Below are 25438 nucleotides of genomic sequence, written 5' to 3'. Positions count from 1 at the left end.
ATACTAATAGTTCTGTTCAGTTTCAGTGTCTGTAAACTAATGGTAAAATCATAAATAGAATTTATTATTATCTACACCTGAAGTTTCTATTGTCGACATGGACCTTCAGGAGCTCAACCCAAATTCTTCTCCATCCATCACGTCTATGCATTTCTTTTCTTGCATGTGGACAACTCACACTGCTCAAGAACTGTAAAATATATATCAGCAGCTACAAAACAATAAAATGACTTTTGCTGCAAAATGCATTGATTGCGTTCTTGTCAACAAGGAATTCGACCACCAGAGGGCGACTCCACCCCTTTCCCGTCTCAATGTTCATAGTCACCACAGCTTGACTGTCACTGTGCTAGAAATCTCCACACAACCTGACACGACCTCTAATTTGACTGACATGCGGGAGCAGCAGGTGGCTCGTGGCGTGGTTCCTCGTTGACGCGCAAAGCGAGAGGACGCAGAAAAAAAAAACAAGCGGTAACGGCGGCATGCTTTTATTTTACTGAGCACTTGGCTCAACTTCTGGTGGAGTTTAGTGCCTTGTGGCTTGACGCAGCTCTGACAGGGAGGCCCAGCCCATTTTGATTACGCACCAACTGGAGGGGAGGGGGGCGCGCTGATGTCCTCTCTGGTGCACTCAGCCAACCTTTGCTGTTGTAAGGTAAAGCGGGTGGTATCCTGGTGTACCGTGGCAAAGGGTTCGCTGAAAGAACCGGATTTGAATTCACCGGAGACACCTGATTGATAGTTTTGTTTTTTGTTTTTTTGTTTTTTGCTTCGGAGTGATTTGGCACCCACGTTACGCATGGAATGGTTTTGGGGGGATTGGAGTAGAAATGCAGCGCCGCACTTTCAGCCCACAACAAGAACCATGCCCAGCTTACACTGCAAGCAAATCTGTGACATCCTGTTTTATCCCTTACGACTTTGATATGAGTGAGATTTGCTTGGATACCGACGAGGAGTGAAGAAAAGAAACGCACCGCACAAGCCGAGGGACGCTGTTTTTCGCTGCAGACGCTTGAGTTCCGAGAACCTCTGCATTTAGGAATCTTTTTTGATGGAGCTGGAGAACATAGTAGCCAACACTGTACTGCTAAAAGCGAGAGAGGGTAAGTTGACACAAACGGGAGCCAAGTGTAAATAGTGATGCAGGCCTGGCTGTGTCATATTTTTGCGCTCGGTATGCAGAAAAAGGTGGGAATAATCGTAGTGATGACGGCAGCCGCTGCGGACTGTACGGCTCATTACAGCAGGTAAATCCCACAGATGCAACAGGAAGGGAAGAGTCTTATGTAATACATCACAAGGAGCAGCATCGTGGCACCGCCAAACTGTTAGTCTTTTGATCAGTCACAACCCGAAACCCCGGGTTGTTTTATCCTCCCCGATTTTGACAGACCGTTCGCGTTTTCCCACATATGTAACGGCAGGGGTGGCGGGTGGGGGGGATTTGCCTCCCACATCCGCTTTCGCTGTCTGTGCAAATGAAAGCACTCTTTCGCAACATTATGCATGCTGAAGCACACGCCGAGGCAGGGAATAACTCCTTTCTAGAGTGGGAATAAATGCGCGAATGCTGGCTGGCATTTGAACGGTGATCTCATGACGTGACTGGTGTTGAAATCTGTGTGAGGGGCCTGCAGAGAGAGGGAGAGAGAGAGGGAGAGAGACCCCGGTTCAGAAGAGAAACGGCTAAACGGACAAGAAGGCCAGATGCGGTTTGACTTCACAGTTTGAATTATGAAGGCATACGGTGCCACTAATAGCTAATTTTGAGAAAGACGGAGTGTACCGAGGGCAGAGTGAAGGCCTGAAGGTAAACATTGTGCAGTGTGACTCCATGATTGTTTCTCATTCATGGGATCCAGTCACTGCAGGTTATGCAGCCACATGTGTCAGCATTTGTCAGCAGTTGGATTTAGCATACATCAGAATATTTTGTTAACTCTAAGCACAAAAATAGTAATTAAAAAAAAACAAAAACAAGTCAGATAAACTAAAATGGAATACATTTATTCTTAGAGGGCCCTACTAGAACTCCCTTAAAACATTGGTGGGTTAATAAATACTCAGAAATCCCCCTTCGAGGTCAACTTTGTGCACCTTTGCTGTTGTTGTTGTTCTTCTTCTTCTTCTTCTTTTTTTTTTTTTTTACATCATATAAACCTTTTTGCGCAACACGCTAAATGTGTACGGTTTCTGAAACGCGCCTGCGGTCTCATACACAGAGTTTGGTTGGAGGCAGCACGTGCTTTCACGTGTAAACGGTATCTGTTGCAGTGTGGCGCAGGAAATGGCTTTGGTCTGCAGGCAAGCTCCTTCCATTTACGTTAATATGCTGACATACCTTGAAAATGGGCTCGTCTGCGGAGAGGGCTCGGGGTATTTTGGGGCCAATAATGGAGTACTAAAGTGAACAAGAAGGCCGACGTGCTGTCAAAGCCCTCGTGAGGAATGCGTTCGCCTGTGGGTCAGACTAGATGTCTGTTTTATGCGAACGGAGCGCGACTGGGCCGGGGTGAATCGGGCTTCATGAATTAATAAGAGCAGTTAATGACCCATGACAGATCTAGCTTGTCCCAGCTGCTCCATTGGTGTTCATCCAGTCCTTACACTGCCTGTGTGTGGGAGAGAAAAAGGCCTTTTTTTTTTTGCAATTACTGAATGAAATGGTTCTTTGAGTTAATAGCTGAGGCACGACTTTCTCAGCAGACTGCTAAATGCATTTGTACGCGCGGTCATGTGAGACTGATTCAACAGTTAAGATCTGTTGCGGTGTGTGTGCACATTGAAACATGTCGCAGGTTGTTGTCAGTTGTATCCTTCAGCGGTCTGAATCATGGTTTTGTATCGCAGGGCCCAGTGCCAAGGGCTCCTCTGCTTCTCCCTTTGAATGTATGTATGGCAGAGTGCAGTGTACACAAAGGCTCATTTTAGGTCACGTACCAGCAACAGCGAGAGAATGCGAATGGTGCAAATAAAGACTGTTTATTCCTGTTTGTTTATGCGAGCGCATCACGAGCCAGAGATGAACCGAGAGGCGAGCATCCTCTGGCCAAACGCTCGCAGCTACGCACAACAGGAAGGCCCAGTTTACACTGCAATCTCTGTCTTGTTTATACCAGCGTCCTCACACCCCCCGAGTCGGTAAAAACAGTGTGAGTGGCAGCAGTGCGCCGAGGAAAAAAAAAAAAGAAAAGCCATTGATATCCAGAGGCCAAGAGTGGCAAAACAGGTCCTCTCCCAACCTTGCGTTTCTGTTCGGACCTGAACTCTCGTCACCGGTTAGAGGGAACTGGATAATAGCTGGAGATTAAAAAGAAACACCTGAAACTTGGTGAAAGTCCATGAAACTAAGAAGATTTAGAGTCAATCTACTGCTCTGTGTTAATCGCGCTCACTTTAATTTCCACAGAGGGGGGGACGGGAGGAAAAAAAAGCTGCTCTCACCGTATTGAACCATCTCGTTAAGTGACCGCTGCCTTACATAAAGCGAAATGGTATTATACCGTATCAGTTAGATGCAGTCCATAAGCTATTTAATCAAATTGATCGTTACATAACGAACTGAGTGGGCTACTGCCAGCCGAGCTCCATCTTCCCGCGGAGCCGCTCTCCAGCCTCTGCCGGAGATTCTTTACGGATGATGAGCGTGCGGAGAAATGAAATCCCTGATTCTCCAGCACGGTCGCCTGAGTATCATCTGACATCAGCGGCACTGTTAGCCACGTCGGAGTTGCAGGAAGTGCTGATTTATTTCTGTGCGAGTCCTGCCAGGCGAGGGAAGGGGGGGGGGGGGGGGTCACTGCAGATCAAAAAGGAGAGAAGGCACTCGGGCCTGACGTGTTCAGATGGGACTTTTTATATTTACAGCTGACACATATTGAGCAGGTTTAATACCGAGGTGTGCTGTAGATTTATGCGCGCGTTAGCAGATGAGAAGGGGTGTGGGGATGAATTCCTTTGTTTAAATGTAACCTGAACTTAGCCACTCTGACGCGAGCAACATCAGCACAGTAGACCCTGAGCTTATTGCCTCTGTGTGTGCGGGTGTGCGGGTGTCTGTGTGTGTGTGTGCGTGCTGCCAGCCTCCCCATTCACAACTTTTGCTGGCAGCAGTCGTAGATTCCAAGCCAGGCGAGCAAACGTCATCGGCTGTCGAAGTGAATGAGAGTAAGGGGGAAAAACTGCACGGCTGCATCCAGATGCCTTTCTTGAATTGCGGTAACAGAGCTGGGGTATTTAGTTTGGGCGGCTAGATGAATTCCACTCCGCTGCCTGAGGGCTCTCTCATTCAGGCTGTCGTGATTTTGGACCTTGTAGTTACATAAGGGTAAAAAAAAAGCAAAAAAAAAAAAAAAAAAAAAAAGCTATACAAATTCAGTTTGTGGAGGTGAACCAATAATTTGGTTCCATTGCTCAATGAACTGATTAACTGACTGAATGATCAAAACTTTGTCCAGAGTTTAATCTTCTGAGTCGAAAAAATGGCCAGAAAATGTAGCTGCCTGCAGTTTCTCCGCAATTATGATTTTTGTATTATGTAGTGTAGTCATGACAGCGGGCAGAGAGATTATTTGTCACTTGGTGACAGCTCACTGACTAACTAATAAATGTATGAACAGCTAATAAATTAACTAATCAGCAGCTCGCTGCAATAATGACAGTAATGGTTAGTTCTGGCCATGTTAATTTAAGAGGTATTGGTTGCCAAATTTTGTCTCGCTTGACCTCTGTGCGCAAAAGCGCATATGGAAAAAATTTGAATCGAAAACCTCGAGTGATTTATAACTAAATCTGGCCGTGTCAAATACCAAATGTTATGGGATCTTTCAAAGAGCAAATGGTTTGTCACTGACAACCTTTGAGAGGGGTTTGTTGTGCTTGAAGGCTTGAAGCCTGTCGTGTTTCTGTGCCGTGCGCTCCGCTCTTAAGAGGATAGTTTGGTTATTGCCAACATTACAAGCCAACGGATCAGGCACTGGTCAGAGGTATGCATAAGATAGCATATCAAGCTTGAGGTATGTGTTTGTACGACTGATTTGTGTGTGTGTGTGCTCCGAACATGCACATCCAGTCTCTGAGCTCCCTCTGCAAGAGGGGGAGGTCGGGTGGGGGGGATAGGGGGAGCGTAGCTGTTGCTTCATCGTATGATGCCACAGCAAGTCTTTGCAAGCCGGGGGAACAGAATTCTAGTGAAATGAGCTCAGAAGCCTTTTTTGCACCATCAGCTATCGCACTCAGCGTTGCCTCTCCCGCATTCGTTTCCCCATTTGATCCTCCGACCTGCTGGCTAATGGTAATGTGAGTATGAATAATATACAGTAGACTCTTTGTCTCTGTTGTCACACTCAAACTTTCTCTCCCACTTTCACACGGAGGAAAAAAACAAACGCTTGCCTGGAGTGCTCCTCCCTCAGGACCACACTGAAAGGATGGACCCACGGAATAATGATGTCAACTTTTATTGGGTAGAGAGCCTTAATGGAGGGGGGAGTAAAATGCACTAGAGGGAAACCAGCCCGTCGTTTCCTTGCCTGAAGAAAGACATTAAAAACAAAGACATGCAAAGAAAGTCTGCTGTTGGTTTGGTGCCTGTGCTATCCTCAGAGGTGATTCACTTGATAGTAAGTGTGGTTATTGTAACATGAGATCCGGACAGCGTCAGGGTTCCTGGTAATACCTTTTATAATAAGCCAGTGATCGAAAGAAAAAAAAAATCCATATTGATCCAAGCGGAAGTACTTCAACTGTTGGATGGACTGCTCGGAAATCTGGTTAAAACATTTGCAGTCCCCATACGACAAGACCCGCTGACTTGGGCCCATGCTGTAGGACGACCAGCATGTCACAGTTTATTTAAAACAGTTACACATCTCTTCTGTTTTCACGTCACACGAGTGGCCTGTGCACATTTGTCAGGATGTTAGCAACTGCAGCCACACAGACCTACTTTCATGGCTTTGTTTTTTTCACCATCAGCACTGCAAGACGTACTTCTGTGTTTCAGCACCGTTTCACTTGAAGCTGAAATGTTTCTACATCAATTTCATTTCTGTATTTCGTTGTCCTCCAAGGTGTGTCCTCCTCAGTTAAAATGCATGCGCTCCTTTCTCGGTTCCCCATCCTCTACCAGCAGTTACACGTGGAGATATAAAGCAGAGAAGATGCAGAGATACCCGGTTCTTCATCGACAACACGCCACAAGGCTCGCTGTGTTTTGAGTAGGAGTGTGACTCATTTTTTCTTGAGTGGAAAAATTCAGCTCTCTGGCTCCTACTATCTCTATTGTTACTGCTGCCTCTACCCACACATACAGTATACGTAACTCAGCTGGATGCAACAAGTTCACGCCTGTTCTCCGGGGGTTGTCGAGTGGGATTCTGGGAAATACAGGAGATAATTATCTGAAGTAGAAGTAGACAAGGCGGGCTGAGGGAAAGTGGATGCAGAAAAATGTGAAGTTTAACAGCTTGCCACTAAAGTACTCCAGAAATGCAGCGAGCGGCCAAACCGATGATATCTTTTTTCCCCCGTTGTCGGACACACAGGTGATTACTTATGCAGCGTTTCACTGTGTCTTGATGCACTTCTTGCACTGTTCACTGCTGCCATAGCTCTTTAATGGAACAGCTGTTGAATATTTGATGTGCATAAACCAAATAATCATTACTGTAACTCTTGAGCTGTCCTCTCTAATGTCTCCTGATGTATGAACAGCTAAATGCCAGACCGTGCACTTTTTCATCGCCCAATGCCGCCAGACACGGTTTGGGGTCAGACGTTACAAGGCCTGCAATTAAATACGGCCGCGTTACGTCTTTAGTGTCGAGATAAATCAGTCTCAGTGACGAAGTGTAACATTTATGAAGGTGGAAACCGTCACGCCTGTATGTGATTTCATTTGTTCACGGGAACCTTTGCCCTGGATTAAAAATAGACCAGTTTATGGCTTATTATATTGTATTTACAGAGTAAATATAACACAGCACCTTCCATCCCTAGAGGCCGGCGAAGTAAACACTGAGTAAGAAGAAGTTGCCCCAGAAAAGCAGATAAATGGGGTAGAAGCCGAAACGGCAGCCTCCTCCGAGCACTTCAGCCCAGTTAAGGCCACAACGCGGCAGTCTCCAGCCGCTTCCTTTCTTTCCTTCTTTCGTGGGATGTCGCCATAGCAGGGCCAAAAGAACGCGAAATGTCAACACAACAGCAAGATGAGGAACAAATATCTTCAAGAAGACTGTTCACGTTTCTGTGTGTTTGTGTATGAAGATTAGAGAACAAGTAGAGAAGAGAAACGGCTAAAGAAAAGCAACTTATATCCTTATTTTATTTTATTTTTTACTGTTTGAGTGTGTACGTGCGTAATATCTATCTTCATACAATGCGTCATGTGTTCCATCAGTTTGATAAGTCGGTGCTCTTGTTTTCGTTGCCAGCGCTCCCCTGGGTGTTTGCTCACTTGTGATGTAACGTCGAATTTCCCTCCGGGTCCAATAAAAGTCGGCCGTCATGAGATGTAGGATTACGCAGCGAAATTGTAGACCATATCAAAGCGTTTATGAAGGTTTAAACAAACACCATAACGCCTTGTTAGAGGATGGGAGCGTCCTATTACGACGAGCTCCATGTGGACTATGCTCTGTCCTCCTTGATGTTTATGGATATGCAAACAGCATGCATTACCCAGCATGCCCCGCGCTGTGTGCGGCCCTTTGATCGGACTGCCCGCTAGGTTATATGATTTCAGTCTATTCATTTCAGCCCCCCCCCCCCCCCCCCCCCCCGGCCTCACATTCCATATTTTACATATTTATAGAACAGGAAACCTGTGGCACCTAACTATTCCCAGAAAGGAAATGTGCCCTGCGTTCTGCTGCTTTTGTGAGATTTTTTTGCCCTTGCGTGCAGGCTTTCACGCCGAGTATCTTCCTGCACACGGTGGTTCTCTTCTGAACGCACACACACACACTCACAGTTACTCTAGCGACAACTGTCACAGTTCACCGGCTCTGAGGTCATGGACCGGTTCGACCACCTCGGTTTGTATTAACACATTGCCACTGCCCTTGAGGCTGGCTGCTATTTATAGCACGAATGTTTACAAGGACACAAAGATAGGGAAACTGTTAAAGTTGTTTATTTTTCTTCTTAAATCTTTGTGCAAATGTCGCTGCGGGGAAACACGCCGATTGCATACTCAAATAAATCTTAAGCATGTGTTGTTTCCATGCTGGATACAGCCACACTGTTGAGGTCAAGTTAGCCTCGGTTGTTGTTGTTGTCAGCGCAGCGCGCTCGGCTGTTGGGACACAGCTGTACGCTCGCATCAGTACCGCTGATAAGATCAGCCTTTATTGTCTGTGGCTGATTTTAGGTTTATGACCCCTTGCTAAGCGGTTCAACAGGTGACACTTTGCAGCTAGCCAAAAGAATGGCGTTCCCAGGTAAAAGATGTGTGTCACTGTGACATCTGCGGATACGGCGCGAGCGCAGATGTTATGGCCCGATCGTCCCGTTGTTGTTATTGCGACAATAAAGAGTGCGCGGGCGGCGAGTCCCGTTCAGCGTGGTAGTAAGGTGGCTGGACAGAGGGACCGACATGACATCACGGTGGAACAAACCAACAAAGAGCGTCTTCCTGCTATAGTCCTCCCCTTTTGCTCAAGTCTGGCCAGTGTCCCCCTCGGCTTCCTGTGGCATACAGACCATACACACTGTCTGCAGTGAGACGTTTTTTTCACATGCGTCTTCTAAATAGGGACCAAGTTTTTATAAAGCATTGCATTGATAAAATGGATAAAATAAACAGAGCCGTCTTTATTGACAGTGGCAGCTGGCGTGATAAGACTACATGGAAACTGATAATACGTAATATAGTATCTTCCGTCTTTATTTACCCCTACGTCCCTGTTTATGCTGCATACATAACAGCAGCCACACATGACAGGCTGCATAACCCACGAAGACGCGCAATAACAAAAGGTGCGATTTATTTTCCTGCAGCTCCTCTACTGTCTTTGCAACAGATGAGTATCTGGTCCTGTGTCATCGAGATGTTTCTCGTGATAAAGCAAAAGCCGTTCGCTGCAGTGCGCTGAGTCAGGAAGAGGATGTTTTTAGAGTGCCAGTGCAAACCTCGCCTGCTTTCTTTTGCCTAAACAAGAAGTCCGGCTTTTACCTGCAGTAGCCCTCATGCAAATCAATTCAAAGCATTAAACAGTTGGACATTGTGGGGCAGAAGGAAGAAGGAGGCTCTGAAAGGACAAAGGCATTTGTATCACCGTCTGGTGCCGGTTGCCTTCCCTGTGCTGGCACATCGCTGACCACCACGGTATGACTCAACCGCAAGGCCGACATTTAACAGATCCGAACAAAGGAGGTGATGTGAGAAAAGGCAAGAGTTGGATAGTCGAAAGAGATGATCAGTTGTTTGCGAACAAGCGGGTCGGCACAGGCAGGAGATGAGCACGATGAGGCACAGAAACCTACCAAAACCTTTCTCACTTTTTGTATCGTGTAGGTGTAGACAACACCTCATATTCATAGCGCTCGTCTCTGTTTGAGCTCGTGGGCCTCGCATTACATTTTCCCGCAATCTTTACATACAGTGTACTCTAGAAGCCTAGCTCGACTGTCAGGATGTGGTTTCAGCTAGTTGTCCACAGCAGACACCGTATCATATATGGTTCACATCTGTGAGATAGCGTAACAGCGAGACCACAGGGAGGATGTCTGCGTTCGTGAGCAACTATCTGGTTAATAACTCAAGTCCTTTTGTGTGTCAACACTTTATGAATATAACCTCACAGCTAAGCAGGGACGTTTTTGAATGTGTGAATGGATGGGTCCTGCAGGACTGCCCTGAGCTGGTTAAATTGAGCATGAGGACATTACTAGAGAGAGGTCACGGTAGAAACACTGCGCGAGCACAAACACACGCAGATGTTTGGGATGCCGGTAACCCCCTGGTGTTGCGCCAGGCGCATGTCATTCCCTCGCTGACCTTATTTTTGCTTCACTTGACATGCCTCGGTGATGTCAGAGCTGCTAAGCAGAAACATAAATAAAGGGCGGCGACCACACTGGCCGCATGGAACAAATTAGACTGACAAGTTCCTGTGCGCCGCATATTCACTGTGCAGAGCATATTTCAGCTCGTGTGTAAGTGACAGACTATGCGGGAGTGAGATCTGTTTAATGGAGGAGGAAGTAAATGATTGAGAAGACAGTGTTTTGTGGACGGCATTTACGAGGATATTCCTGCTTTTAATAGCTCTTGAGTTACTGATGTTAACATAAAACAATACATGGGATTTTGCAGTCCTTCTTCTATGCTGCTCTTTGTAATCCTTTTGTAAATGGCCCCCAATATCTTTTTTTTTATATATATATCCTTCTTCAAGCTCTGCAGCACACCATTAAGAGTTGTATTTTTCTATGGCCACAGATATAAGATGTCAAAGGACGCTGCAACTAAAAAGGATGATTCCTGTTGGCATCCAGATGGACCAGTCTGCAATATGGACAATAATTTATGCTTAACATTCGCTTGTTGGTTGGTTGTGTTTGCAAACAGATGTTGCGGTCTTTGCACAAACCAGGCCTCTGCTGTTAATCACATTCCTTCCTGGAAAAAGTCCTCAAGTTGTTTGCTACAGCTGGACAAATTAAATATGCAGGTATAGGAAGGGATTGCAGAGCGGCCTTGTTTGCTCTGACAAATCTGTCATATTCAAACCAACGTGGCCTGATAACTGGCCCATAACCACGCTCGCGGACCGTGCTGTTCCAAAATGAGGGGAGATCCCCGAATGAGAAAGGGGAAAGAAATCCGATGATGAATACGAGGTTACTCAAGGGAACGCTCACAGACGTTACTTCATGTCCGCATTTAAAAGGAATGCGCACAACTGATCTGTGACGTTAATCAAATGCCCATAGAGCTGTAAACCCGCAGCCTCATCTCTGGAACAAGGGGTGGCGGGCAGGGTGGTTGGTGGGTGGGGCCGAAGGAGCAAATGAGGTCAGTCATCTGTTGGCAGCAGCGTAGTCACGACTTGGTAGAGGTGACAACCACAGTAACCCTCAACAGAGGCTGAAAGGGAGAAAAAAATAAATAAATAAATAAATAACAACGCAAAATGGTGGGAGAGATGAGTTTAAAGAGCAAAAAGATGAGGAGGGAGGGAAAAAATAAAAAATAATAAGTTTGCAGGGTAGCGAGAGGGGCAGAACATAGGACACGGAGTGACAAAGGAGGAACTGCATTATTTGCGGTTGTCTGTGCATTGTGTCGAAATTGAATGCCTGGGTGGAGTGCAGAAGTTTGGTACAATCATTTGACATGTCGCTGACCCTTCACAGGAACTCTATGCCATTTGGTGGCCACTTTTATCCACGGCTGCCTTACAGTAGCACAAGTGCGTGCATTGTGAGCACAGTGGGCCCCGTGGGGAATGACCTTCTCCACTCACTGTGCTGTTGTGCTTTTTGGCAAGCATTATGTTTTTATTAAAAGACATTAAAATACTGGGCCACACAGCGACCCGCGCTGATGTTTTGTGGACGAGCGTTATTTTACATATTAACGGTTTCCACTGACCAACTGCCGCTTAAATAAGGAAGTGTGCCTGTTTATAGCTTGTTTGGTCAGGAGTCGTGTTGATGAGGAGCAGGTGCTGAAAGTTAATGAGACTTGAGTTATTATTACAGTCATTCTTCATCTATAAATATATATGTATATAGTCATGGGGTCTCTACAAGTAAGTATCAAACAAACGTGTTTCCAGTTATAAAGTTGTAAATTATGAGTGTCAAATCTTATAATCTTCACTTTGTTAACTGAATTCAAGTCTAACCTAGTCTGCCCTGTAATATTACAAAGGCAACGGAGTGTATTTGAGATTAACACACTCATTTTGAAAAGAGGAGCCACTAATGCAGCAGGATTGATGGGAAAACTGCTAAAGCCTTCACTCAGAGGCTCCGGCATGACGTATTGCCTCTCGCATTCCTCGCTTATTACTTAAAGATGTCTGCTTGTCATTGCTTCCCCCCGGCTCCCATGCTCTCAGTGCTTCTCACACTGGGCGAGCAGCGCGCACCAAGTTTCCACTGCGCGGAGCGGTTAAAGGAAATCCCTGTCAGTTCATTAGAGCAGTCCTGACATATTCAGAAAAACACGAAACCGAACATGAGCCGCGGGAAAAGCGGTGAAACAAGCGCTCGCGTTTGTGTTAAGCCACAGCCGATGGGCACTCGAAGAGAAGGTGGAGGTGATTAGGGCGCAGTTCGGGCGTTTAATGTTGAAGCGAAAAAGGCAAAGATAAATGGGATAAATCCGAGGGGACGATGTGGGTGCGAGTGATTTTTCTGTGTGTGACGCTGCTGAAGGAAGCTGCGGAATGATTATTCAGCGCGGTGGAATCCAGTCTGGCAAAGTGTCTGGTTCTGATGGGAACTGAGCAGGTCAGAATAGGCTTTCTGTCTCCGCGGACCCAAACACACGCACGTACACACGCACACACACGTAATCAACACAAATTGTTCCGCATTCAGAAAAGCCTCTGCGTGAGGAAAAATGTCAGTGGAGAGAGGAGAGATTTACGGAGGAAGTGAGACGCAATCTATGAATTATATATACATGCTGAGACTATGATTTCATTCAGGGGAGAGCCCACACCCCCCCCCTTTTCCTCCCTCTTCTTTTAGCCATTAGGCCTTCATTCGCTCCTCACCGATGAAAATAAACTTTTTATGATGCTCATGATTAGTGTGTTTTCACCTCTCGTTTTTCCTCTGTCACCACAGGTGGAGGAGGCAAGCGGAAAGGGAGGAGCAAAAAATGGAAGGAGATCCTCCGCTTTCCTCACATAAGCCAGTGTACTGAACTGGGAAACAGCATCGGTACGTGGTTTCGTGGTTGCCTTTATCTGAAGAGTGTGTACGCCTGCTTCCTGAGGCCGTGTTTGATCTTAAAGTCTGTGTGTTTTGTTTTTTTATTATTATTATTTCTGCAGACAGAGACTATGTGAGCATCTGTGAGAAACAGCCTATCGGACGGCTACTGTTCCGTCTTTACTGTGAGACCAGACCGAAACTACAACGATGCATCCAGCTACTGGACGCAATGGTACACGCACACACACACCCACACGTCTTAAGTGGACATCTTTTTAATAGAAATTTGCCATTAGTAATCCCAGAAAGAAACATTAGAAATAAGTAGGGATGGGTGTCGATAACTGCTTCTTACAAAGAACCGGTTCCAATTCATCGACACCATTAGCCTTCCCCTTATCGATTCCCCTTATCGATACAGAGAGACTGAACGGTCCAAAGTGTGGCTTCGCTCCACCAGAAGGGACTGTAACACACAAGGTGCAACTTGTGCAGCACCGTAATTTAAGCAAGGGAGGCAACACCACCAACATGCTGAAGCATTTGTGGACGACTCACGGCATTAAATGCAGAGAGTGCCATGTGTTCGGTCAACGTGGGCCGCTAACGCTAAGTCTCAGCAGAGCTAGTGAGGAACCAGAGACCAGTTTCCTGTTTGTTTTCGTACATAAGTTCTGTTTAGTGAAATTACATGAAACCACAAACGCCTACTGTTTCTAAACCGAAAATTCACAGGAGGAATTTATAAGGGACTCAATAAAGAATCATATCGATAATGACTTCGGTATCAATAAAATGTTGTCGATGCCCTCCCCTTGAAATAAGTGGGGAAAATCAACTGTCTTTATCCCTATAGTATTAATCAAAGAATGGACAAAGCACTTAAAGACCAGGACAGACTAAAATGCCATTAAAGAACTAGTGGCTGATGGTGACATCACCTCATGCTGGATATATCTGGAACAAACACTAGCTCCTGAACACGCAAAGGCCCATGGCCAACGTGCACGTACCTTCTGCGCCTGCACGAGAGGAAATAACTCTGTGTCAGTATTCGGTAGTAGGCTGTAGCCTGTGTTCCAGGACCCAGAACTGTACTTTGTTTGCTTTTGTCACTACTGTTTTTCTTTTTTGTGCACTGGTTCAGTGAGCTGAGGGAAACATCTTGTACTGGTACAAAAAGCCTCTGACAGGAGTCCAACAGTAGACATGGAGCTCTGAAGGAGGAGTTTTTTTTTTTCTTTTACTTTCCAAGACGAAAAACACCCGAGCAACAACCACCATGCAGCATGCTATTAGCTAACAACTATGTTTTCTGGCATTGTATTTGGAACACCAACCCTTAAGGTGTCTGATGGGTTGAACAAAATCCATGGTTGTTGGCTAGAAGTGAAAAACCCGCCTCATTGTTTGAAGTTATTATAGTATGGATTAGGTTTCATAAATCTCTCCTTTGTTGTAAACGGCACATGATCAATTCTGTAATGGGCAACCTGGTGCGACTAGGTGTTATCGGAGTATCTGGAGAAATGGCGCTCTTTAGTGGATGAACGTAGGCCTTTTCAGTGCACTCACTTTGATTACAGCGTAGCCTCCAAATACGCCAGTGCTGGGTCATGCAGCCAGGGGAGACAATTAAACTGAGTAGTGATTATTCAACCAGCCAGATCCCCAGTCCACCCAGCTTGTTGCCTCCCTGCCCCCTTCTCTCCCCTTCCCCTCTTTCTCTTTGCGTCTAGACGAAATACCTCCCACATGACACATTTAAGTCTTTATCTTTCTATGGCCAGAATATCTTTGTGGCCATGTGACAGGGCAGAAAGGACAGCATTGTTTCCCGCACCACCACCAACCAAACCCCCCCCCCCCCCCCCCCCCCCCCCCCCATCCCTCCCATTCTCTGCCCCCTATTAACAACACGGCCCTAAGAAGTGACGGCGAGAAAACCATTTACGCGCGCGCTCGTCCCAAACACATGTCGGAGCTAATTCCGTAGTCCGTGTGACCGACTCTTAAGCCATTCTTAGTCACCCCCGCTCGACAGTAAACCAGGTCTGAGGGTGAGTACTACTGCGCAGGTGTTTACATTTCAAGTGTTTACTAGACGGTGTCATTATTTCATCTGGTCTGGTGGTCAGGGAAATATAAAGGAACTGCTGCTCTTTTTGGGTAAACTGAGGACGAGTGTGACGAGCCATGGGAACGCATGAGCACATCACCTCAGGTGGAGGAGGGAGTGTTTGAGTGTGTGCTTGAGTGTGTGTAGCAGAGAAAGGAATGCGCTCGGAGGTTCCAGTGGTTCCTCTTACATCATGAGAAGGTGTGCTCGTGCGCGAGCGTGTGTGTGTGTGTGTGTGTGTGTGTGTGTGTGTGTTGGATCCCTTCTGCTTCTAAAAGGCTAAAAGGGCGTCCTCCTTCCCCTCTGGATGACCCCCCACTGGCAAAGGGTGGGAATCACATGGCTCATTTATCCTGTGTGTGTAATTTCTCTGGAACCTCCGATAACACATCCTCTGTTAGTTAACGGTTGGCAGCAGCAGCAGCCACCTTTTTTTTTTTCTTTCTCCCTATCTCTCTGTTTTTCAGTCATTCTCTTCTGGTACGTGTTTACGTTACGGCGCATATTTATCGCTGGCTTTGTTCTGAAGTGGCAGTGACGCTGTGGCTTTTTAAAGCCAGTTTTTCCCCTAAGCTCTGGGGCTCATGTGTGCATGCACTGTATATATACGTGAATGTGTGTTTGTGTGTGTGTGTGTGTGTGTGTGTGTTTTGTAGTGGAAAGCTGGTGACGCTGGTGTGACACACTGTGACACTCCAGGACCTCAAGGAATCCCACCGTGTTTACTGTGTGGTTGCCAGGCAACACAGGGCCGTGCTGGAAAAAACCCACTAATAGAAAGAGTCGGGCCAGCGTGCAGCACAGACGCCATGTTGCTTCCCACCCCCCGCCCCCCTCCACCCTTGTTTTGAGGAGTTCGAAGCGCAGGCTACGAAATGCGATTTTCGTGTCGTTGCCTCATTGTCCTGCGTGTAACGGCGTGTAACAGCCAAACCTGTTTCAGCAGCCACATATGCTCAAACAGGCAGCTGAGAGCATGTGAGAGTGACATCGATACACAGAGTGAGAGGTGTGTATCTGTGAAGTGCCCCTGTCACCGCTAAACAGCAGCTGCTCCATCATTCACACGAAACAACAAATTAAGGGCTTCCTTCCTTAATGAAGGCAGACGTAGAGTTTTTTTTTCCTATTTGTGAAGCAGAAAGAAGGAAAAGTTGAACATCCGGTTTTAGTTCTACAGCCAAAGTCCCAAATCCTCATCAGAGTGATACTTGCATAATACTTGTTTATATTATAAATTCTCTTGTGTGTTGCTGATAGAGCCTTTATTTTTATTGCTGCTGAACCAGAGACCTACAAACTTTTTTACTGGAAAATAAAAATGAAAATCTCATCCTGTAGTAAATTAAGAGGTTATACCCTTCACTCTGCAAAAACAGCATTCCTAGAAATAGGCAAAATATTCTTATGCTTAATCAAATCATCTTGTATTAAGAAAGTAAAATTTTTTTTGCTTGACAAACATTCTTAACATAAGAACAAAGTTCTTCTTTTTTTGTTTAAATCAAGTTGGTGCCCTATGTTGTACTGATTATAAAGCAGAGGTGAATTTGTGATTTGGGCCTCTACAGATAAAACTGACTTAGCCTGGAAAGCGAGACGTTGCTGAATCCAAATGAGTATTTGTTTTTAACTTGGTGCATTGGGCCTCAGTTCCTAGCAGGAAACATGCGGCTATAAAGGCAATGAAATGTTTGCTCCTCTTATGACATCGATTGATGCTAACAGTAACATATCATACAGAATATCCTGTGCACAGAATATTGATGAAGACGCTTAGGTGTTTTTTTTTTTTAATTTTTTTATTTAGGAAGACTATGAGGTGACGCCTGATGAAAAAAGAAAAAGCAGAGGCGACCAGATCATCAAGACCTTTCTCTCAAAACAAGTAAGATCCTTTATCTGGTAAACATTTTATCAACGTCCGAGCCGGCCTTATTTCACATTTTTTTGTAAAAGCTAATTTTGTAGCCTTGTAGGGCGATGTTTAAAACTTATGGAAATAATTCTAAGCAGACAATAATGTTGAGTTACGGCGCCCTATGGTTCTTCGCCCGGTGTAGCACTTCAAACTGTAGTGTCGGAAAAAGCTAAGAAGTTACATATATTTCTCCTCAGTTTGATGTAGTGGTCGTAATAAATGGCGACGTGTTTGTGCATGTGTGCGCGTACGTTACTGTGTGTGTTTATATGTGTTGATGTAGTCACCTCAGCGTGTAGACATAGCGGAGGTTTTTGCAGACCAGTGCAGAGAGAACCTCGAGCTCAGTCCATGTAAGGAGATCTTCAACAACTGCCGCAAGTGAGTTGCTCGTTCATCCGCTCTCACCTGTCTCCCGGACACGCCCCTATTTTTTTCTGCCTTGTCACTGTAGTTTTTCCCTCACATTAAGTCCTTTACCAACTACATTTTTAATGCGTTATGCTCTCAGTTGTAAGTGTTTTCACCGAGTTTCACTGTTGTGTTGTGTGTTGGCCCAGGGCCGTCCACGACTACCTGAGCGCAGCTCCGTTCGCGGACTACCAGAACAGCATGTACTTTGATCGCTTTCTGCAGTGGAAGATGCTGGAGAGGTTGGTTGGGTTCTGCCTCTTTGCACCTATTTATACTTTGTATTTGTGTGGAGCGGCAAATTAGCTCATAGACGTGCATGAGCCTTATCTAGCAACTGTAGGCAAATTTCAGACGTGATGACTTACGGCGGAGGACAGAAAGATTCATCGTCATCCAGTCACCCGTCGAGTACTTTTTCCTTAAAGTGCCTGTCTATTCTAAACACTTCACAATAATGACAGTTCAGTGTAACAATCCGTCCGGCGTTTTAAGCCAACGCTCAGCCGATTAACTAGTTTACTGAACTTAGGAGTTTCATTTCCAATTGCAGTTTCACTACATACAAATACCGAGGAAGTTTTTAAACACTATGCTTCTTTGTTTGTGCAAAAGCAAATTTTATAAGCTTTTAGAGTCACTCTGTCCAATGGTCAACGTGTTCAGATGCATTAAAGTCGCAGCTGAAACTAATTCAGCTTCTTTATACACCGTAGGGAAGTTTACTCACATAAGGTCATAGTTCTATATATTGGTCATATAATTTTGTGTGTAAAGTTTATAAGCTAGTAACTATAGATGTCAGATAAACACAGTCGGGTAAAAAGTATAATTTCTATTGTATGCAGAAGAGATGAAATATAATGGAAAAAAAAAATAAAAAATGAAAATACTCCACCAACCATACATAGTTTGTGTAGGAGTTTTAAGCTGGTGTAGGAGAAAAGTTTTCCAACTGTATTCATTAAAAAATGTATGTGAAAACCCCAGTTGAGACTGATAGAACAGAAATGTGGTTATAAAGTCGCGAACATCAATAACAATCGTCACACATATTTGTTGGCGCAGATCAAGACTTTCCACACAATAAAACCATAAACTTTAATGGTTTTTAAATACTGGCACACAAAGACAAAAGCCGTCTCAAATTTTTAAGAGGACATTAAGCAGATAAAATGACTCAGACTACGGAGTGTGACGACTCTGGACAAGGAAAATGTTTTATGCAGATTGCATATCAAAGGAAGTTTCAAGTAAACAGCTGGCTTTCACCGCAGCCGTGATTGTATCCTCGTCTGGAAAGCGAAAAAGCGCACAAGTGGCCCCACCCTCCGTCCAGGAAACAGACTCAGGATGGTATCGAGTTCCCCAGATGATATCTCTGTCTTAATCAATACTATATAAGCGTCTATTAATGGATTTTGCCGTCTCTGTGTCTTGTCAGGCAACCGATCACTAAAGACACGTTCAGACAGTACCGAGTGCTGGGGAAAGGGGGATTCGGAGAGGTAAGATGTGGGAAATGTGAATCATGAAGTACTGGGATTTAACAATAATGTATAACATATTGGGGCAGTATAGCTGGAATCCAACTGGGGCCTTTCTGTGTGGGGTTTGCATGTTCTCCCTGTGTCTGCGTGGGTTCTATCTAAACACATGCTCCTTAGGTTCATTGGTGATTCTAAATTGGCCGTAGGTGTGAGTGTGAATGGTTGTGGTTGCGTTAGACACCCAGTCCAAGGTGACAGTTGGGATAGGCCCCATAGAGGAGAAGCGGTTATAGAAACATATTGATGCATTCTTCTTCTTCACAGGTATGTGCCTGCCAGGTCAGAGCAACGGGGAAGATGTACGCCTGCAAGAAGCTGGAGAAGAAGAGGATCAAGAAGAGGAAAGGAGAGTCCATGGCGCTCAACGAGAAGCAGATTTTAGAGAAAGTCAACAGTAGATTTGTTGTGAGTAAATGCGGAAGGGGAGCTCGAGGGCACGTGAGATTCGGGGATCTGTTTGCGCCATCTGACGTGTCCTCGTCCTCCTCTAGGTGAGCTTAGCGTACGCGTATGAGACCAAAGACGCCCTCTGCCTGGTGCTGACCATCATGAACGGCGGAGACCTGAAGTTTCACATCTACAACATGGGCACCCCGGGCTTCGAGAAAGACAGGGTCCAGTTTTATGCTGCTCAAATCGGCTGCGGACTCGACCATTTGCACAAGGAATCTATTGTCTACAGGTAGCCGTGAAAGCGTTTTGACGTGTAGTTCATGCCAGTTTGATTCCCAGAGAAGTTTTTCTGCTTCTTGGAATGCATTGTTGTTATTCTTAATTTTAACTTTGCTGAACATGGATTTTTAACTCACAGTCTGTGTTATTTTCAGGGATCTGAAACCAGAGAATATCCTATTAGATGACAATGGTGAGTTTTTAATCTTCATTAGCTCGCATTTATTCTTATTGCACAGCGTTTTGTTTGTTAAACTACAATAATGCCTCATGCCGACATACTGTAGGTATGTATAAAGCAGTTTTGCACACATAAACACATTCAGCAGTGCTACAGATTCCTGATGGCTCTCATGTTGTACTGCAGGACACATTCGCATTTCTGACCTGGGGCTAGCCATCAAAGTGCCTGATGGAGAACTGATTAGAGGCAGAGTGGGGACTGTGGGCTACATGGGTAAGAAGAACCGCGCTCAGCATTTTTAAAGGTAAATTGCCACGTTCTTAAACCCTGACGACCCGCTTCCCCTTTCTCCGCAGCTCCGGAGGTGATAAACAATGAAAAGTACGGCATGAGCCCTGACTGGTGGGGACTGGGCTGCCTCATCTATGAAATGACTGCTGGCCGATCGCCCTTCCGCGCCCGCAAAGAGCGAGTGAAGCGGGAGGAGGTGGAGAGGAGGGTGCAGGAGGAGGAGGAGGAGTACAGCGACAAGTTTACGGAGGACACCAAGGCCATCTGCAGAATGGTGAGGCTTGATGGAAGGATGTTTGTATAGAGAGAGAAGGAGAGACGCGAACGATGAATAATTGAGTGATTCATCTCTGCCTCTGCTCGCCCAGCTGCTCACCAAAGACCCCAAGCAGAGGCTGGGGTGCAAGGCGGACGGAGCAGCGGGCATCAAGGCCCACTCGTTCTTCAAAAACATTAACTTCAAAAGGATGGAGGCTGGAATCGTGGAGCCTCCCTTTGTGCCTGACGTGAGTATTAGTTTATGTTACCGCGCGCGTTTTCTCTTTAAATCTGACTTGCATGAAGCTCCCTGGAACTCTTCTGTTGGTTGGTCGGGACTTTTCGTAGTGACCTCAATAAAAACTGAAGGAAAAGAGCAGATCTCTCAAGAACAGCGAGTAAAATTCCATGATGATAAGTCATCTCCTAAGATAAACTTGTCTCCTGTTTTTCCTCTTAACCCCGTCTATTTCATGGTCATTGCCCTCGCTCAGCCTCGGGCAGTGTACTGTAAGGATGTTTTGGACATAGAGCAGTTCTCCACAGTCAAGGGAGTAAATTTGGACCAAACTGACAACGACTTCTACTCCAAATTTGCTACAGGCAGTGTTTCCATCCCATGGCAAAATGAGGTAAGTGCTTTATATGACATATTTCAGTGCTCAGAGCATTTCGTACATCTGCTGGAAAAACTCACTCGCGGTTCACTAAACTTCTTGTTGTTATTCCCTTTTATTTTCTGTCCTCTCTTTCAGATGATAGAAACCGAGTGTTTCAGAGATTTGAATGTGTTTGGATCTCAAGGGACGAGACCTCCAGATTTGGACTGGAATCAGCCACCTGAGCCGCCCAGACGCAGCCTGCTGGACAGGATCTTCAGGAGGCATGTAAGTGGACAAACGGACTCACTCGCAAAAGCACTAAACACGCGCCTTCAATGTAAGCAACCCACAAAAAACTAAAATGTCTTTTCTCCTTATCTACTGCAGCACCCAGAGGTGTCTATCTCCAACAGCCGTGCACAGTCTTCCAGCGTAAACTCTGTGGACTCCATGTCCAACTCTGCCCCCTAGTGGCACCGTGACAGTGTGGGAGCCACACATACAAAGGGAAGGAGCTCCGAAAGGGCTTCCCCGCTGCTGATTGGTCCACAGCTGGGGCCTGAGCAGCAGCCGGAGACAGCCTGTCTAAAAGCCTAAATGGTCAGCCCATGGGGAGGGAGGGGGGGATGACCAGGCCCTGAGACCCTGGGCATTTGTGGTAGGATGGTCAATGTTGCAGAGACGTTTGGAAATATTCAGACAAACCTTACATACCCTCAGGATTGTTGGACTACAGAACAGAGCCACTGATGTTGATGAAAACAAAAAAGGATAGAAAACAAGCTAATATTCAGGGGATCCACTGTATAATAAAGACCACCACAGGGAAGAGAAGATGGGGTCTTGGTGAATTATTATTTTTTTTTGTTTAGTTTTTTCAGGAAAGGATTTTTTTTTTTTTTCAGTCATTTTCAGTCTTGTACTTTCTGGCTTGTACCTTGTACCAGTATCTCTCCATCCATACATCCATACATCCGCATCCACCGAGTCTCACCGTCTTTCACAACTCTTAACTTATTCTTTCCTCTGTATTTCACCTCCCATACCTCAGATTACTGCTAAACATTCAGAACACGTCACCTCAACAACCTCAACACATGATGTACATTGCCTTGCATACACTCAGGCCAAAGATTCCAGTTTAGACTTGTGATACTGTTGTCAAGTTGAATTCTTGGTTTTTGAAGGTTTTTAGCTGTCGTTTAGAACCACAGGAGGATCAGCGCGCGCGATCCGTTTTATACACTTTTCTCTAATTATGAGCCTGCAGACATATCATATCGCTTAAAGCACACATACATGCAGCACACACAATCAGATTGATGCACACGCACACACGCGCGCACACACACACACACACACACACACACACACACACACACACACACACACACACACACATACACGGAATTGTGAGAATCGTGTTGTGTTTTCATTGCATGGACATGTGTAAGTATGGACAGCTGTATCCCTTTCGCTTCTGCATACCTCATTCCACTGATGTTACCATTGTATACACATACAGGCGTCTCCCTCGGTTTACAGTGTCACTTTATATTTGACATTATGTGGAGTCTGAAAAACAAATTAATATGCTGTACAGAAACGGAGATCCTCCTTTTTTTTCTTTTTTTTTTCTTTTTTTTTTGTTCATTGCTCAGTTTTCTGCACAGTCCCCCCCGTGCAGTGGAGAGGAACACATGCACTCAGCCTGACTTGCAAAGTTGCACAATTTAAACTAATGTCATGCTGTTTTGTTACCAAATGAAAATGTTTTACCTCTGATCATTAAGGCACATCGTTGTATTGATATTGTCACATGCCTCTTGTTTTCTACATCCAAAACTAAAGTGTTCTTGTTCTCCCAATGCCTTTTCCACTTTCAAAAAAAAAAAAAAAAAAGAGAGAGATGATATTGCTGCATAGCCATTGCTGTCTCATGTACAGGTTTTTCGTATTTTACCCCTTTACAATTCACGTGCTCTTCAAAATGCCTCACAAATCAAAACGGTCTTCCTCCTGTTTTGTGTCCACCATAATCAAAGACACAGGGTATCGATGGCTATGTGTAGGTTTATCTTTTTCTCTTTGAGCAGTCCAGTTCATTCACGTCAGAGCAGAGGAGGAGGAGGAGAGGAAGACTCCAGAAGATCCCGCGAGCACCACACAAAGAAGTGCCCTTCTCACAGCAGTGCAGCCGATTAAATGAGAGGAGAAGCTAGGTGAAACGTGCTATTCCCCCCTGTTTGAGGCGGTGAAAGCTGGTCCCATGCGGTAATTTTAATAATCGTCCTTAACGATCTCACACTAGTCTGTTTTGTTTTCTTTGCGTACTTGATAAAAAAAAAAGTGATTCTGAATCAGATTGAAGTGCCTCCTTGTAAGCATGATCTCGCAGACAATGCCCACACAGACATCAGCACTTTGTTTATTCTCCGACTGCGGTGATCCGTTTGTTTTCGCTGGGCGACACGTCGACGCAAATACAAACCGGTTCACACCGTTTGTTGGAAGTGAAGGGAAGGAGGAGTAAAGGGTGGAGAGGAAGGAGTCAATGAGGGAGTTTCCCCTCTTAATGTGATGTACAGAAAAGTGCTGAGTGCATGTGAAAGCCAAACCCACTGTGTCCTTCAAGTCCCAATAAACTCTGTACTATAGTTTGAGTACTCCACAGTTGGTCTGCCTCTTTTTTTTTTATTTTATATATTTATTTGTTTTTGTCGTCTGTTCCATCCGTGTGTGCACAGAACATTTTCTGGTTCATTTTCAGTTGGATGCTTTAATTTTCTAATAACATTTTTCTTGTAGTTTCTTGTGGATGTGAGACAGAGCTGTAGATTCACCTGTGTTTTCATTCATTTGTTATTCATTTATTAAGTAACAGAAACACTTAATTTTTACTTAATTAAAACCTATTGCACTGCACCACATTCTACATCCTCCAAAGTGATTACACTTACTGAACATTATAACATACAGTATATTATCAAATTTATAACTAGTGTTGAGTTTAGGCACATGAGTGTATACAGTAACGGTAAAGAGACTAAATGAACCCAGGATGCAGTGTTTCACAATTAATAAACAAATAACGACTTTTTATTATCAAATTTTAGACAAGGTATTCAGGTTTTGGGAAAAGTTTTAAATCTATAGGTGACACCAATGCTGATGATTTGAAAACTGTCATTTTAAACAAAACTATTTTTGGTTGCTGTAATAATTTCTCTACACACTGGACCATACGTGCAAAGTAATTCCACTGAGGTGAGATGTGATCTTTGAGATGAGATCTTTCCCTCAAGGCTTTAACTGTAACTGAACTGCTCCATCATCGAACTTGTTAGGCCAAATACACATCGTCATTTAATAATGATGACTTTGTTTCGATATTAAAAGCTACAACAGTAAACAAAGCCACGAAGACACTTTCTGTAGACTCTTAAACATTGAGGTTCCATTTTTCTGAGGACCAAAGTGGACAAATCTGACATAAATGAATGAATAAACCTATATGCCATAATGTACACAAAAAAGAAAAAAATAGTGAACATTAATTAAACGTAAATTAAGACATATTTTCTTTATAAGTTACATGGAAGATGATTAGGACTACTGTAAAAAACAAAAAAAAACTAAATATTCTAAGTGAGGATGTGACATTAATGTCAGAATTCTGAAGTCACAATCCCATTTTTATTTATTATTATTATTCTTATATATATATTTTCTTTACAATGGCCCTGATCCTCTTCCATAATGCTATTAATTCTAGTCAGTCCATTGTGGGCTTTGCCTGTTCGTCGATTTTTATTTTGACTTTGATGGATAGTTTTGGCAGTTCTGCTTCTCCATGCCAGGTATCCTTCCCAGCCTATGATCCACATCAGAGAAATTAACTTTGCCCCAGGACTGAAACTCATTAAAACATGATGGTGCTCTTGCCAAATAGGGAGCCATTAGGAACAGGCATATGACCCACTTTGGCTCCTGATTCTTTGTCTAAAAAAAAAAGAAAAAAAAAAGCTCTACAGTAGAAGAGACATGGGTATCTGGTCTATGCACTGTGGCTGAGTAATGGGTCAGATAGTACTAGGCCTGTGTGTTCCCATGTTAAATGAGAGCACTCACCTCACAGAAGGCCAGAGGGATTGATGGATGATTCCTGACATCCAGCCAGGGGGACGTGAGGCTCGGGGTTAAGGAGACTTCAGCATTTCTTTGGGATTTATTCATCTGTTCTTGTTTTCTCTGGGCTCATTCCTGTCCAGTAATCAGATGAACCACTTCTGCTCTCGACAAGTTTCCATTCCTGTGATCGTCTGCACTGTTGACTCTGAGTACACGTTTGACGTGCAGATTGCCGGGCTAATATTATTGTTAGATAACTTGGACCTTTCTTGGATGAAGTAAGCAAGGTTAAACAAAACAGGTTTGCTTGATAAAACATGTTATTAACGGCTGTAACCTGCAACGACTATCCGAGGCCTTCAGAAAAACTTTCAAAAAGAACTTGATGTGTTTGAC

General features: G+C 44.7%; 1 protein-coding gene across 1 annotated transcript; it reads left to right on the top strand.

Moving 5' to 3' along the window:
* The first annotated feature begins 592 nt into the window (after positions 1-592).
* Positions 593-23582, top strand: grk5l (G protein-coupled receptor kinase 5 like). Its single transcript, XM_047591386.1, has 16 exons — positions 593-1109; positions 12814-12909; positions 13023-13135; positions 16833-16910; positions 17227-17324; positions 17504-17596; positions 18799-18862; positions 19169-19309; positions 19396-19586; positions 19732-19769; positions 19944-20033; positions 20117-20325; positions 20420-20557; positions 20804-20941; positions 21065-21196; positions 21299-23582. Exons 1-16 carry the CDS (start codon positions 1058-1060, stop codon positions 21380-21382), a joined length of 1755 nt encoding a protein of 584 aa, XP_047447342.1. The 5' UTR covers positions 593-1057; the 3' UTR covers positions 21383-23582.
* The last annotated feature ends 1856 nt before the right edge of the window (positions 23583-25438 follow it).

The sequence above is a fragment of the Mugil cephalus genome, chromosome 8, assembly GCF_022458985.1.
Source record: "Mugil cephalus isolate CIBA_MC_2020 chromosome 8, CIBA_Mcephalus_1.1, whole genome shotgun sequence".
NCBI classification, from domain to species: Eukaryota; Metazoa; Chordata; class Actinopteri; order Mugiliformes; family Mugilidae; genus Mugil; species Mugil cephalus.
The sequence above is the reverse complement of the archived record's forward strand: the minus strand, read 5'-3'. Positions and strand labels throughout refer to the sequence as shown.

Excerpts from the sequence above, each read along its gene's own strand:
- grk5l (XM_047591386.1), top strand. The coding sequence starts at position 1,058 with ATGGAGCTGGAGAACATAGTAGCCAACACTGTACTGCTAAAAGCGAGA. Across the intron at positions 18,863-19,168 it reads GGAAAGGGGGATTCGGAGAG|GTATGTGCCTGCCAGGTCAG; the intron begins GTAAGATGTGGG and ends TCTTCTTCACAG. Across the intron at positions 19,770-19,943 it reads TATCCTATTAGATGACAATG|GACACATTCGCATTTCTGAC; the intron begins GTGAGTTTTTAA and ends GTTGTACTGCAG.